The sequence below is a fragment of the Ursus americanus genome, chromosome 24 (assembly GCF_024610735.1).
Source record: "Ursus americanus isolate L20-20 chromosome 24, mUrsAme1.1.p, whole genome shotgun sequence".
In the NCBI taxonomy this organism is placed as follows: domain Eukaryota; kingdom Metazoa; phylum Chordata; class Mammalia; order Carnivora; family Ursidae; genus Ursus; species Ursus americanus.
This window is the reverse complement of record NC_142150.1, coordinates 36,608,590-36,624,595: the sequence shown is the minus strand read 5'-3', so window position 1 is coordinate 36,624,595 and position 16,006 is coordinate 36,608,590. Positions and strand designations below refer to the sequence as shown.

The following is a 16,006-nucleotide window of genomic DNA, read 5'->3' as shown; positions in this document are numbered from 1 at the left end:
CAATGGCTGGATGACAAGCACTACTTTCAAATCTTCCATGTTCTTTAGTGAAGATGAGGTACACCGGAAGGTTCCCCTTTTAGAGCCTAATCTGATTGTGAGTGTCAGATGAATATATGAGATTGCTTAACTCTCACGAGCAAGTCATGCCACCCTTTAGCTACAGACTATTTCACAACCAAGTAAGCAGAGCACACTAATCTTCTCAGGTATCTTCTATCTTTGAGCGTCCCTCAAACAAGGGCCTGCCTTCAGCCTTGGTCATTAAGAAATCTGATCTTTCATAGAGTTTAAAAGATAGAGCAACAACTCAATTAAAAGTAAAACACACCATTAATCAGAGGTTTCCGTGAGTTACAGCTCATTTTTTATTAACTTTAGGTCTAAAATAGGAAATGTTTTCAAAATGAAAATTACTAGAGAAAAATATATATATAAAAAAGCAAAAACAAAAAAATGAAGGGCTATTTCTGAAGACCTAGCATTCTGGAGATCAAATGAGGGTTCTTTAAGAGATGATGATTAATATTATCTAGAGCTTAGTATGTGCCAAGGTGTCCTAAATATCTTAAATCTATTAAATTATTTAATCCTCACAACCCTTATTTGAGGACAGTGCCTGTAAACAACCTTTTACCAACTAGGAAAATGAAATCCAGAGAAGTTAAGTGCTTTGTGCAACACATACAGAACGTAGAAACTGGTGTGATGGGGATAGACCCTGAAACAGACATATGGAAGTCTAACACCTTACATATAATAGAAATTCATTTCTCAGGCATAATAACTCACATTGGGAGCCCCTGGCCAGAGGCAGCGTTCCCCCAGGTTGTGATCTGGTGACCCTGACTCCCGCCTGGTCTGTCATTCCTTTAGAACCGTGTATGAATGTGTAGCAAACTGTAAGGAAGGCACAACAAAGGAGGGTCACCGTGAAAGTCCTGGTGCCCGGCCTGGCATGCTTCACTGTCAGTAATGTTCCAGAATGTGGTCATGATATAGAACTACCAGCATCCAATGCTAAAACGTACAGTTAAACTCCATGTCCAGAATGGAGAGCAAGATAGATTCTGGGCAAGAGCTAGTTTCCTCTGCCATCTGTAATTCTGGTGCAAAATTACCCACTGGCACCCTTCCTTCCCACTCTCAAAACATACTTGCTCCTCTCGTCGAAGGAAATAGCTCCACCCAGTCAATGTACCCGTATTAAAAACTAGGATCTCTGAGTGTGGGTAGTCTCATGCCTTCCGGTCATGATTCCTTGCCGTCAGAGACCTCTGAATTAAGCAACAGCAGCAACAGCAAAAAACAACTCTCTCATCTAAGCAGTTGAATGCCTTAAAAGAAAAAAGACTGACTTCCCAAGAGAAAGAGGGAATTCTGCAATCAGACTGCTTCTGGACTCAAAATGCAACATCAGCTCTTCCCTGGGCTGGGTCTCGAGCTGCGGGCCTACCCTGCAGATTTTGAGTTTGCCAGCCTCCATAATTATGTGAGTCAATTCTTTAAAGTAAATATCTCTTTCTCCTCTCTTGCTAGATAGATAGATACATAGATAAAGAAAGAGTTATAAATATTTCCTATTGCTTCTTTCATAGTTTACAGATATAACTGTTCACCAAGGGACCATGCTATTATGAGCTAAATGACTGTCAAAGTAGACACCCTGCAAGGCCCCTCTATAAGACAACGGAAAGGTAGTCCATCCTCCATGCCCCAGTGAGATGTTTCGATTTGTGTGCATTATTCTGTGACCCAAAATATTAGGTTTATTCTCTTTTTAGTGTCCCTGACTTAAACACAAAGTATTGAGATTTGAGGGACACACAGTAAATATTATTTATCTTCCTTCAACATGTTTCTAACCTCTTAGAAAATCATAGAGTAAAACAGAAGAAGACCAGTAAGTCTGATACCAGTAGATGTGGCTTATAACTGGTGGCTTCTAGATTCCCAAAGGTGGGTCTCAGAATGACACAACCATGCAAAGTCATGGCAAGGATGGACCCACACGAGGTTAGTACTACCTTTCTAAGCTTTGCAACCAGGCAGTTCTTCCAGAGGGAGCAGCAACCCTCTACACTTCGTCCCTCCTTCCAAATGTACCACACTGCTTCCTCCTTTCTGTGCAAGTAGGAAGAGACGGATGAAAAAGAGGCCAGAAGTGTTGTTCTGGTGGAGCTCCCTCCCCATGGAAGGCAACACTTTAGAAGAGAAAGCAACCCTCCAGCCATAGCACACCCCCTAAGAGCTACCCCTCTTCTATAGATGGGGAATTCAGGCTTAGCAAACACAAGATCTGCTGTAGGTCACATCACTCATAACTGGTTTGGCCATAGTTCAAACCTGACTCTATCTATTGTGGGAGACTCCGTCCATGCACTATGCTTCACAAAATAACACTAGTTTTCATAGGAAATAGAGAACCCTTTCTGACATGCTTTATGCTAATGAAATATGAACTGAAGCATTTAAGGAGGGGGTACTGCAAATATCCACATTCATTCTCATAAAGATCATGGGTTGGTGGTTTAAAGAAAAAGATTCTTGGGACACCTAGGTGGCTCAGTCGGTTAAGCATCTGCCTTTGGCTCATGTCATGATCCCAGAGTCCTGCAATGGAGCCTCACGTTGGGCTCCCCTCTTCAGCGGGGAGCCTGCTTCTCCCTCTCCTCCCTGCTTCTGCTCTCTGTTGCTGTCTCTGTCTCTCTCTCTCTCTCAAATAAATAAATAAAATCTTTTTTAAAAACTTTTAAAGAAAAAGATTCTTATAACTGAATTAACCAAAGAAAATGGAAACAAAACAAAAAAGAAAAATAATGAAGAAATCTCAAATGTTAATTATTGTTTAGGCCTAATTATCATTTTCAGAAATAATCAGAATCCCCTCTCTCCTTGGTCTGAGCATCTCCCCATGATGATAGACCATATGCACCATTACTCTACTTCCTCTGACTGGCATATCCCTCTTTGGTCCACTTGGTGTCCTTCCTCTTCCTCACTTCATAATAGGCTCATTGAGGTTGCCACATGGAGTTGTGGTTCATTAATTTTCACTGCTTTGTAATGTTCCTAAGTGAATACATACTCTCCTCTCTCTCTCTGTATGTGGGTATGTGTGTGTGTGTGTGTGTATTTTTTATCCATCACACTGTAGATGGATGATTGCATTATTTCAATGTTTGCTAACACCATCTTTGCTTTAAAATACCTTTCAGTGGAGCCCTGGGTGGCTCAGTCGGTTAAGTGGCCAACTCTTGGTTTCAACTCAGGTCATGACCTTGCGATCATTAGATCGAGTCCCCCGTTGGGCTCTGTGCTCAGTGTTGGGCTTAAGATTCTCTCTCCCTCTCCCTCCAGCTCGCAGTTTCTCCTCTCTCTTAAATAAATAAATGAAATCTTTAAAAAAAAAATTCTTTTTGGTGCCTGAGTCCTAATCTACATGTGTGCAAGTATACCCTTGGGGGACGCCTGTGTGGCTCAGTCAGTTAGCATCTGCCTTCTGCTCAGGTCATGATCCCGGAGTCCAGGGACCAAGCTCCACGTCGGGCTCCTTGCTCAGCGGGGAGTCTGCCTCTTCTTCTGACCCTCCCCCTTCTTGTCCTTTCTCTCTCTCACTCTCTTTCTCTTTCAAATAAATAGATGAAATCTTAAAAAAAAAAGAAAAAAGTATACCCTTGGGTCTATACCTAAGAGGGCAAGAACTAGTTCTTTGGAAAATATGGTATGTAACTTTATGAGAAAACTTAAAATTGTTTTCCAAAGTGTTTTTTAAATCAAATGCCTCCTACAAAATAAGAGTAAATTTTCACATTAATCTACATCTTAGCCAACAGCTGGTGTTATCAGATTCCCTACTTGGCAGGAAGCTGTGCACCCACCATGGACTTAATTTACATTTCCCTGAAGACTGATAAGGTGGATTTTCTTGTGCTTCTTTGTTATCGGCGTGTCCTCTTCTATGAAGTCCCTGTTAATATTTTTTGTCCTTTTCTATGTCTTTCTGAAAAAATTGACCTGTTGCAGTCTGTAAAGATTCTGCACATTAGGGGTGCCTGGGTGGCTCAGTCAGTGAAGCATCTGTCTTTGGCTCAGATCATGATCCAAGGGTCATGGGGAGATGGAGCCCCACATTGGGGTCCCTGCTCAGCAGGGAGTCTGCTTCTCCCTCTCCCTCTACCCTTCCCCACCACCCATCAACTACCCTGCTCATGCTCTCTCTCACTTTCTCTCTCAAATTGATAAATAAAATCTTTTTTTAAAAAAAGATTCTGCACATTAATCCTGTTGATGCTTTGTGTGTTGCAATTATGCCTTAGAAAGTTACTTCTTGATTTTTCACTCTCTTTATGTTTCTTTTTCATTGAAAAATTAATTTTGCAACAACTGTATAAAACATACTTTCAGGCAAGATTTAAGCATCTTGTCTGAGAAATTTTTCTGTGCCTCAACATAGTAATATATCATTCTATACTGCCTTCTAGACTTTGTGATGATTTTCTTTTCTAAATCCATTATTCATGTGGAATTGCCTTTTATATGATGTAATAAATCCATTATTCATGTGGAATTGCCTTTTATATGATGTGAATTATGAGTCTAATTTTACCTTTTCTCCCTCCTAAGTTCACTTAACACTCTTGGTCCAGCATCATTGATTTAAATGATTATGTTTTCCCCAGCCTACATCTATATCATCTGTAATTTATTAACTGGAAGGAAAGCCAATGGCTCCTCAAACAGGATGAGTAAGGATTGCTTCTTAAAGGATTGTTTACATCTGACTTTAAAATAGGAAGAGGGGCACCTGGGTGGCTCAGTCAGTTAAGCGTCTGACTCTTGATTTTGGTTGAGGTCATGATCTCAGCATTGTGAGATTGAGTCGTGTCAGACTATGTGCTGGGCCTGGAGCCCACTTAAGATTCTCTCTCTCCCTTCATTCCTCTCCCCCCAACTCACATTTTCTCTCTCTAAAAAAAATTTTTTTAATTAAATTAAATTAAAAAGATAATAAAATAAAATAAAATAAAATAAAATAAAATAAAATAAAATAAAATAAAATAAAATAAAATAAAATAAAATAGGGAGATTCTCCTGAATTGTCTCTCAGGCCCAATATAATCACATTCCCTGGCTCCAGCCCCTTCGAAGCCAGCAATGGTGGGTCAGGCCCTTGTCATGTTGCATCTCTGACTCTCCTTTCCTTTGTCACACCACTTCCATGACCACAACTGGGAAAAGTTCTCTACTTTTAGAACCCATATGATTATATTGGGCCTGAGAGAAAGTCCAGAATTAGCAATCTTAATTCTTTTTGCAATGTTTGACTCCCATTTGCCATGTAATATATTTAATCGTTTTAGGAATCAGGATCTAATGAGTTTTGTGGGGCTGTTATTCTGAATACCAAAATGCCTGTGTCTGAGAGTGTTATCAAGGAACCCAGGAAGAAAAACACAGGTTTTATCTTGCTTGACACTGACTAAGAATTCATTGGTAGTAGAAATATCCTGGCTCTTCAGCCAGAGGGGCAGAATCTGAAAGAAAGAAAGAAAGAAAGAAAGAAAGAAAGAAAGAAAGAAAGAAAGAAAGAAAGAAAGAAAGAGAGAGAGAGAGAGAGAGAGAGAGAGAGAGAAGAAAGAAAGAAAGAAAGAAAGAAAGAAAGAAAGAAAGAAAGAAAGAAAGAAAGAAAGAAAGAAAGAAAGAAAGAAAAAAAAATAGGGACACACAGAGCTGTTGGAATGAGAAATAACTGACATGCATTTCGCATTTCTTTTTCTCCTGTGAAAGATTTGGCACAACACAGACCGGTACAAGAAAATCCAAATCAAGCAACTTATTTCTGTTTATGCAAATCTGGGGACCTTAGAATAACACTGTATGATTCCTTGGAAAGTTGGTAAATGTATGGTGGGAAATCAAAAGAATAATCCTCATTAGCAAATAAAATAAGTCTTTATTATCCTGTGTTTTGTCACAGATGGATCGCAAGTATATAAACTTAAGAAGAGTCAGACACATGTATTCTCACAGTCTTAGTTGTATGTGATAAACAGTTAAATGAGGGAGAATAAATAGATCAAACTGATTGGAAATGCCGAACCACTGCGATCTACTAAAATGCGACCTCATCATACACGTGTTCAGGAGAGACTACTGAGGGGCCGTTGTTGTTATTTGGTAAGAAAACCACCACCTGTGGAAAAATCAGAACGTTAGATTCTTGTAGTCTACAGTTGGAGGGGACGTCGTTGTCCCATATGCTTAGGAGCAATATGGCTGCTCAGCACCTTCCTTCAGAATCCTGACACCTGGTGGGTCTATGTTCCCATTCTTGTTTTAACCCTCCTCTCCTTACACCTCTTCAACAATACCAGAAATGACCTTCATACCAGAAAAAGAGGACTCTTCAGCGTCTAGGGACAGTTCTTTGGCTGAGTGTGGTTGGCCATTTCCCCCCATCTCCACCTGCGCTACCTCCTTCAAAGATGATAAAGATTTCTCTATGAAACAGCATTTCTCCCCTTTCTTTTCCTAATCTGCCCCACAAAAATGGGACACACACAAACACATACACACATACACACACAGAGAGAGAGAGAGAGAGAGAGAGAGAAAGACCCCATAAAGACCCAGAGTACTCACCTTGTTGACAGAACAGGCCACCCTGCATGCAAATATAGAGAGGGACAAAGCGATGCAGCCTTCCGCCAGAGAGAGAAACAGCATTCCAGTTAGCATTCCCTGTCAAACACACGGAAAATCCCCACAGGTTATAGAAGACAGAAAAGCGGGTGTTGGGAGAGGAAAGAATCGGGCAGAAGCTGTTGGCCAAATTTCACATCTGGGGCTAGTTCATCTACTTACAACATGAACCCTTTTCTTTAACAGGAATTCCTGAATTTTCTCCCAGTTCAAATATACCAAATTAACAACTCGAGAATGGATATTATTAGAGTTCATAGCAGCAATGTCCACAATAACCAAACTGTGGAAGGAGCCGAGATGCCCTTCAACAGATGAATGGATTAAGAAGATGTGGTTCATATGTGCAATGGAATATTACTCTGCTGTCAGATAGACTGATTGCCCAACATTTGCACTGACGTGGATGGGACTGGAGGAGATTATGCTAAGTGAGATAAGTCAAGCAGAGAAAGGCAATTATCATATGGTTTCACTTATTTGTGGAACATAAGGAATAGTAGGGAGATCGTTTGGAGAAGGAAGGGGGAAATGAAGGGGGGGGAAACGGAGGGGGAAATGAACCATGAGAGACTATGGACTCCAGGAAACAAACTGAGGGCTTCAGAGGGGAGGAGAGTGGGGGAATGGGCTAGCCTGGTGACTGGTATTAAGGAGGGCACGTATTGCACGGAGCACTGGGTGTTATATGCAAACAATGAATCATGGAACACTACATCAAAAACTAAGGATGTACTGTATGGTGACTAACATTATATTAAAAAAGAAAATTCTCCTCTTTTCCTCACAGGCTCAAGAATGTCAGGTAAGCCCAGGCCTGTCCATACTGGCTTTTGTGTGTTTGCCTGACTCCTCCCCACCTCTCATGACCGGTGTTGACTTCTTGGCTTACACAGCTCCTTTGGTCTTTCAGCAGCTGTGTCTTAGAGCAGCCTGCAGTTAACCCCGTGAACTTCTCCCTCACTCTGGTTGCCCATGCATTTGAGAATATGAACGCACACTCCCCCGTCCCTTCAGTTGGTTGCTCAGAATCCCTGAACATCATGGAGCACGCAGAACACCAGTTTTCCTTTTCCTCCTCAGATAGTTTTTAAAATCACAAGAAAACTGCCCCTCCGAGAACTGAGTTCTTACAGAATTTTCCACTCACCGACCACACATCAGGGCCTTCAGACCTGAATGGTATCGAAAAGCTAACTTTTTTTGCTCAGTGCTCCTGGCAAGATGCAAAGGCCTAGATCCCTTCGCCTTCAGGAGGGTGTCCAGCATCTACGTAACCAATGGCTGCGGTCAGTTCCATGGTGAGAATTTACAGAGGAAAATTCAGACAAAACCAGTTTACAGATTTCCATGATGAAGACAGGATATACTTACTATAAATAAACTTTCCCTGGAAGACCTCCATATCCTACTTCCATACATGACTAGTTCTTCAAGAATGATCATACTTGTGCCAAACCCTGCTACAATAGCACTGACCATTTTCATTCCCAGGCTGCCTTGGATCTAAAAAGAATGAGAGAGATAAGCTGTTGCAAACCCTTCTCCTGTTCTTCCTGTGTTAGACTTGTTGGTCAGGGCCATTCAGCAGCTCTGAGTTGAGTTTGGGAATTTACTTGGGGATCTTCCCCAGTCTAAGGAAGAAGGATGGACCCTCCGGCATAGTTGCAGCTTTGTCTGCCTCAGGCTCAGGCACAGGGAGCATGTTGCCCATGGAAAGTCAGACAACAGCACTAAGCCCTTCATTCTTGCCTACGTGTCATGGAGGAACCACTTCTAGGGACAACCCGCCCAAACATTTGTAGGGTCCTTCTTTAGAGAACAAGCAGGTTTTGGTATGTGCCTTAGCCTTGTAGCTGAACAAGTCCCTGTTTCACTAGACCTACCCGAGCCTCAACAATGAGACACTTACCAGACACTTGGTTACTTTCTGTCCAGCAGCAACGGACAGTGCTCCAGAAATGAGGAACTGACCAAAGAGAGAGAACCTACTCAGAGCTTGTACCTGCACTCCCATCCTTACAACATCCTCCTGGCGCCCCCCATTCCCCTGCCAATATTATCTACCCAAACAGTCAGCCCACGCTTAGGACCTAAACAGCAGTGCATGGATTTTTGAGAGAGAAAGGTGAAGGTATTGCAGATACCGGAAAAATTGCAAACACTGGAATAATCTAATACTCACGGAGAAGGAACCCCATACATGATAGCCTATGTTAGTGATCATGCAACGTCGATGTCCATAGTCGTATGGAGAAAAAGGACTGATTGTCACACCCAGGCACAGTGTTAACAGCCCAGTGAGGATCTGAGCCACCTGGAGGGTAAAAGACATCCTTGAGGGGCAGCTTCTCAGGACGGAGATTCTCTCGCAAATCAGTGCACGTTAACTTCTCTCTCACCTCTGAGACCCCAATCCTGAGATGACCTCCCAGGAAGTTAACAGTCTACCTATCAAGTCTTTTTCCCCGTCCAATGCAGGACATTGACATTAGCCTAAAACTCTTTTTTCATATAATTGCTACCTAAGTAGAGACAATTTTTAAAATTCCAGTGATGGACAGCTTCACAACATTTCTTTCCACTTCTTGAATCTATAAGGTTTGTGCCGTTCAGGATGGCTCCACTCAGTCCATCACAGTCAATGATCTAGAGAATTGGAGAGCCGTGAGGAAATCCCAGTCCCAACTCAGGAATTGTTCCTCTCCCCACAGCACAGCCTGTGCTCAGATCATGTGCCCACTCACCCCTGGGACCTGGGGCTGTCCCTTCAGGAAGAGCAGCAGACTCTTCTGCTGCTGGGAGGGTAAAACCCAGGTACCCAGCCGACGCAGTTGGGTTATACTCTCATTCTCAGGAAGGTTTATCGTGTCGTCCTGGGCTGTCTCTGCCTGCAATGTCCCTGCGTGGCTGTTCACACCAGGAAAGAAAACACTTCTCAGCATAGATTCACATTTAAATATTTTCCTTGTTCAATAGCAAAATCCAATGGCAGGGGATTTCGTGTCTCTGGGAAATGTACCACATTTTACTTCCATGTTTGGATCAAGGCATAACCCAGATTTTTCCCATACCTACCCAAGCAGATAAATCTAGATTGAATTACAGCTTCCTATCCTCAGCAATGTACACACAGCTATTGATCTTAAAGCAGGGACTGCAGCCCTGTAAGACTGAAACCCAGATATTTACCTTTCCCCCTCATCTTTCAGGAGCAAAAGCAACTGCCCATTCACAGCAAGATTTCAAACAAGAGTTTTCCATTTACAAATTTCCTCTAGCTCAACTTATAGAGACCCCCATAGTCTAGGCACTTGTATCCCTCCCACTTAGATGCCTTCTCGGAGACAAAGCATGGGGTTAAGATGAGAAAAGATTTCTTCCTACCTTTGCATATTCTCAGTACACACAAATGGGTTATTGTCCCTTCTGGTGTGTGGTCTCTAACTTACAGTGTTCAAAGACAATGGCCTGCTCTGATGTATGATGTGTGAAGAAAACATTGCCCAGAGTCCTGTGTTGGCCATTTGTTTCCTGTGACTTATCTCATTCAACCTGCCAGATGAGTATCTGTGATGTTCTTCATCTTGGTAACATATCCTTAAGATAATAATCTGACTCCACTTCCCATGCACTAAGGACTTTATCAAAGCTCACACATGTTCTCAACACCAGCTCCTCCCCACTGCTGCGTTCCTCCTGAGTTCTGTGCAGAAGTCGGTGCATGCCACATCCTCACCTATTTGGGCCCATGCTACCCTGATTTTTATAAGTTTTCATAAACCAAAGATTTCCTGAAGCCCTTGTTTTCATTAATGCTATCTTACGTTATTTTATATGATCAGTGAAGTTGATTTTATTACAATACATTTTTAACTATGCAATACACTTTCCATATTAAACTTTCTTGTGTAGTGGAAATTTTTAACATAATCTATGTGAATTTTCTGGACTTGTAACCCAGGGCATACCCACTTCACTAAATAAAAGTGGTGCTGTTCTTCCATCTAATTCTAGCCTGATGCACCACAAGAAGTATTTCCTAGTTATTCATGGCATATGTGCCCGTGAAGGACAGTGATCGTTCATGTAGATTGTATCTCTCTCACAAAGTCATTCCTTCCACCCCTTAGCTGGTCCTCTTACAGGCTGGAACACTGATTCTCAGACATCAGCTTTCCACCAATACCCAACAGTATTTCCTCAATAAGAGTAAAAGCCCAGTGATGATGATGGTCATGTGTTGTATTAGAATACTTAGTCAATTCTACAGCGGATTGTCCACAGTATCCACTCCCGAGGGAAAGTGCTCCCTCTACTGTCACTATTTGGGCTAGCAAGTCCTTTTCAACATGATTAAGATGACTTGGGGACAGTTTTGGTTTTAGGCTATAATCCACACAGCAATCCCACAGGAATCCTCCTCTCTCAGACAAGATGTGTTGTTGTGAGTCTAATACTGACAAATCCCTCCTCCACGGTGTGAATCTTGTTATCACCATGCAGTTCCAGGGTTTTGTGCGGTCTCAGCCCATCGACAGTAGTGCAATTGGCTAGAAATGCCTGGGAACACTCATCTGGGCCCCAGTGAGCCTCCCACAGACATCTCCCCTTACCAAACGAATGTTAAGGCTGGACCAACATTTGTGGTTATTAGGATTGCAAAACGCCCTCCAGCAGCAATCATCAAGAAAGACCTGGAAATTACGCAGCACACTGGGGTCACATAGCAAGGTCAAGGGTGAGAGGGAAGGAGAGAGCAGGGGTCTAGGGTTCTGCTTTTATTGGGGATGAGGCTGAGGACCTAGGGTTTGGGGGACTCATTCTTTTTTGGTGAATTTAAAACACAAGAGCAGGAATTGAAAGCACTGGGAAGAGAAGAAACAAGTGGCCCAAAGGATCATTTAGGAAAATCAACAAAGAACTCTGAAACGAAGGAGTCCGTGCAAGAGGAGGCCTGGCTGTTTACCATGTGGCTGGCAGTGTATTTATTCCAGACAGCTGTCTTTGAGGCGGATGCCTCTTTGAAACGAATGCCTCTCACAATCAAAGCGTAAGTTGTCAGACACTTGCATTACCAAAAACAAAACAAAAAACTGTCTGGGCTAACACTACACCCATGCATAGGAACTGTCCTCTGAGGGCAACACTGTGGGATCCATGCCTTTACCCACTGTGACAGGTTACGTCACAAAAATTGGCTCAAATTGCTCCAAAAAAAATCAGCTCAAAAATGTACTTCCTCTTCGGGACCAATCATGTGCCCAAATATCCCTTTCTACTTGGCAGTATTTAAAATTAGTAGTATGTCTCCTTGTTGAGATGTTAAGAATCCATGTCAGTAATTATCTGCCAGGCTTCTGCTGATATTTCTAGAAAGTGTGCTAGTTCTTCTATACTACTCTCTCAGGATTTCCTATCCCCTTGGTCCTAGTCTCTGCTCTCCATGAAGTTTTTGAGTAGTAGGTGATTTTAATTGAGCAATTTCTGAGTAAATAAAAATCTTCTCAGGAGGTCACCGAGGCAGAAGACTACCCAGGAAAAGCAAAACCAATCACCTCCTATTCTTTCAGAGGTCAAGCTTTAAGCAGGATCACTAACAATAATCAGGTAATGGAATCTTCAACTAATTTCATACACATAGTGCTCCCTGTCAGTCTCTTTGGTCTGTCTTTCCTGAGTCCCACTCATATAAGGACAGATGGGGAGTCATCCTGATGAGGAGAACCAAGGCAAGAGAAATGTCAATAAAATTAGATTTCCTTACAACTTGTAGCCCACTGATAAATCCCTGAGACACGCAGAGTGCGACATTCCTTGAGGAACTCACAGCTGCCTTGATGCTTTGCAAGAGACTAAAAGCAACCTTATCTTGACAACAGCCAGACCTCCAGGGTCCTGTAAGTCTTCTTTAACATAGGGAAATCCTTTTAGAGATTTTCGATATCTCTACCCCCACAGCTTAGAAGTATATAATCAGTTGCACCTCATAATCCCAGCGCAGCTCTTTCTGCCCACAGGTCCTATCCTCATGCTATAATAAAAGCACCTTTTTGCACCAAAACATCTCAAGAATGTTTTCTTGACCATCATGCTCAATGACCCCACATCAGTCCCACCAGCCAATTCCCATCGTATCCATTCACCCTGTTCTTGCTTTTTTATCATAAAGTTGTACCACCTCTCTTGAAAATTGATTAGTGGTTTCTTTTTGGTTTTTAAGAATTTATTTTTTTTTCTTTATTTGCCAGGGGTGGGAGAAGAGAGAGAGAGAATGCACAAGCAGGGGGAGCAGCAGGCAGAGGGAGAAGCAGGCTCCCTGCTGAGCAACGAACCCGATGTGGGACTTGATCCCAACCTGAGCCGAAGGCAGACGCTCAACTGACTGAGCCACCCAGGAGTCCCTGATTAGTGGTTTGTAATAAAGCTGAACAGGTGCTTTCTGAGACAAATGTCTAGATAAAGAGAGGATTTTTGATGATGAAGAAAATTTTAAATCCTGCCAACCCAGAATCCTTTCCACAAAATGTAGAAAAGACAGAAAACAGTTTTACTTCATTTTTAATGCTAGCAAATTTATTTACAGTTGTATTGCAAGCCTACTATATCCACAAATTTTTCCCTTTTTAAAAAATCGAGGTAAAGTTGACACACAATGTTATATTGCCTTCAGGTGTACAACATAGTGATTAGACATGTCTGCATGTTGCAGGGGAGGAAGAATTCTTCCTCTGCCATTCAAGGTCTTCCAGCTGGACTAAGAATTCAATTTATAGGTCATAGATAAACAGGAGGGGAAAAAACGGTTTAATTATGTGTGCACAGAGGTCCAATAATGAAGTTGAGGCCCAAAGAAATGACCAAAGCAGGCAGTTTTTATATATTTAGACAAAGAGGCTCTCCATTTGGGAGGAATTTACAGGAAAAGGAAAACAGGTAGTTAGGACCTTAAATGAGTAAGGAATTATAAGCAGAATTTGGGCTGGAGTAGTAGATTAGCAAAAAAGTAACAAGGTTTATTTCTACAGCTTTCTTGCCTTTAAAGTCCCTTTCTCAGGTGATAAGGGTGTCCTTTTACTTCTTAGTACAGGAAGGGTATTTTTCTATATGGGACATTTGTTTCCTGCTTTCAGAGGGGCAGAGGAAGTTCTGAGTGTCCTGGCAACAACTGTTTACCAAGTCGCTTTGATTCAAGATAATCAATATGCTGTTGTGGTATATTTTGAGGGTGACCTGCCCTTGGCCCTTATAATGTTAGGCAGTGCTCCCCAAATACATAGCTACCACCTGTCACAATACATGATTACAACACCATTGACTATATTCTCTATGCTGTGCCTTTCACTTCTGTGACCTATTCATGCTAGAACTGGAAGCCTATATCTTCCACTTCCCTTCACACATTTTCCAATGTTACTTTGAAAAACCATGAGCCAATGTACCAAATACACCTGTAAGAGCAAATACAAGTTAAAGATAGAAGGATTAATTTGCCCTGTTGAGAATGAGGGAAAAGACTTCCCTCTTCCTCCCTTTCTTGTAATATTTACTTTAGAAAACTGGTAAGTTCTTTCTCTGTCTCACTGAAATGTATGTACACCTTTTTGAGACAGGGAAACTGAAGGACTCCATAAAAATCTGCTTTTTCTCCTTTTCCTGCTTCTATTCTGTTAGGACCTGCACCTCCACCCCACACTGTACACGCCTCAGAATGCAAATAACGTATGTCCTTCTGGTAAGGGACAAGGAGTTAATGATTTCTCTAGAATAGATTACATCTAAGGAAGGACCAGGTAAGAATGACCAGACAAAGCCATTATATGTGTATTCCAGACCACTGGCACTAGATATCTCGACACCAAGACCCCCTGTCTCTAAGGAATGACTCCTGGGCCCTCATCTTTGCTCAAACCAGTTCCTGGACACCTGAGAAGACATGTACGCCAGACCTCCATTCTCAATAAAAATCCCAGACCCTGAAGAAAGATGAGACTCATCTTCCTTTTATTTCTGAGTCTCCTGGATGCTCTCTTTATCTTCTCTCTCTACATCTTCAGTAAACTCTGCTCTCACTTCCTGCTGGCTCACATTTGATTATGTCCTTCGAGAAGCCAAAGACCTTCTTGGCTGGTCTTGCAGGACCCAATCTGGGTCCCTATACCCAGCCTTCCAGCATCATCTTGAAAAGCAAAATATGTCTCTTTGACAGTTTTAAGACTCAGGAATGTCCTTCTCAACAACTTGGGACCATAACTTTGAAACACAGTCATCAAGGCAGTGCCCTACGTCCCAGTTTCTGTGGAGGGTAGGAGTCCAACTCCAACAGGTGGCTCTCACTAAGTTGCAAAATTGCCTCCTGATAGACTAGATGGTGGCCATGTGTGTCTTTGTATCTTGCATCTGAGAAACATTATTTGGGAAGATGTAAAAATTGTTGTAAGGCCTACATTGTCATATAAACGTGACATGACTTACATGATTGACAGGAACTCAGGAGAAATTTATTACTCACTTCACCTTCTGGTTTAACACTTATTCAATGATGAAATGGTTTTGTTTCTCTTTTTCCTTTGGGCAGTGATTTTCTGGGTTGAGAGCAGGTTTTGTTTTTAATTATATTTCCTCAACAAGTTATAGCTAATCCACAAAAGGGATTTTTAGACAGCTCAGTAGATACAATCCTTTAGATACATGTTCCCAAGAATAATGGCAACCGACCTCATGGCAGACCTCTTGATAGCACATACTTTCTTTTATATTTCATCCCTAAATTTATCTAGCCATAGGAACAGCCATCTGTGCTAGCTCACTGTCTTTGTATGAAGGAATAATAAAACATCTGGTATCCCTATGACAAGTAGATGGTTACAGTTTGGAGCAAGGTACTAAGCCAAACTCCCACAGTGACAAGGAAATGGTGACACTATTTTTCTTATTGTTTACATTTCAAAGAGAAGGCTCTAGGCCTTTAAGAAGAATATTCCTGAGTTGTAATGCTGGCAAGAGGTCTATTTAGCCCCCCCCCCCAAAAAAATTACATACATACATATCAAAGGAACATAAGAAGGATTCACAAATACTATGTTTCTCAAGGACATGATTTAGAAAAGAGATGGGAGTGAGGAAGAGAGAGGTCTATTTCCATTTGGCAGCAGGGAACATTCTAAATGTTTTTATTCACCATTACAATAGTCCTGAAGTAGGGAGAGAGGTAGTATCAGGAGTGGAATCTTAGGGTAAAAATTTGAGCACCTCAATTTTGGCCAGGGAATAGTGGAGGCTATTTCAGAGAAATGTGGGA

General features: G+C 41.9%; 1 protein-coding gene and 1 long non-coding RNA gene across 2 annotated transcripts; one reads left to right on the top strand and one right to left on the bottom strand.

The window, feature by feature from the left end:
* The first annotated feature begins 1,266 nt into the window (after positions 1–1,266).
* Positions 1,267–6,102, top strand: LOC123785354 (uncharacterized). Its single transcript, XR_006777614.2, has 3 exons — positions 1,267–1,492; positions 1,599–1,697; positions 5,981–6,102. It is a non-coding gene; the product is annotated as an uncharacterized LOC123785354 (long non-coding RNA).
* LOC123785353 (membrane-spanning 4-domains subfamily A member 4A-like) lies at positions 6,071–9,713 on the bottom strand. Its single transcript, XM_087855250.1, has 6 exons — positions 9,453–9,713; positions 8,891–9,022; positions 8,618–8,674; positions 8,080–8,211; positions 6,646–6,744; positions 6,071–6,196 (listed from the first exon to the last, which is right to left on the bottom strand). The coding sequence occupies exons 1-6, from the start codon at positions 9,648–9,650 to the stop codon at positions 6,116–6,118; spliced, it is 699 nt and encodes a 232-aa protein (XP_087711376.1). The 5' UTR covers positions 9,651–9,713; the 3' UTR covers positions 6,071–6,115.
* Positions 9,714–16,006: the final 6,293 nt, after the last annotated feature.

Bases quoted from the DNA above. Each gene is read 5' to 3' on its own strand.
- LOC123785353 (XM_087855250.1), bottom strand. From the start codon at position 9,650: ATGCTGAGAAGTGTTTTCTTTCCTGGTGTGAACAGCCACGCAGGGACA. The intron at 8,675-8,890 runs GTGAGTATTAGA...CTCTTTGGTCAG, and splicing joins ATGTATGGGGTTCCTTCTCC to TTCCTCATTTCTGGAGCACT. The intron at 8,212-8,617 runs GTAAGTGTCTCA...CATTCTTTTTAG, and splicing joins AGAAAGTAACCAAGTGTCTG to ATCCAAGGCAGCCTGGGAAT.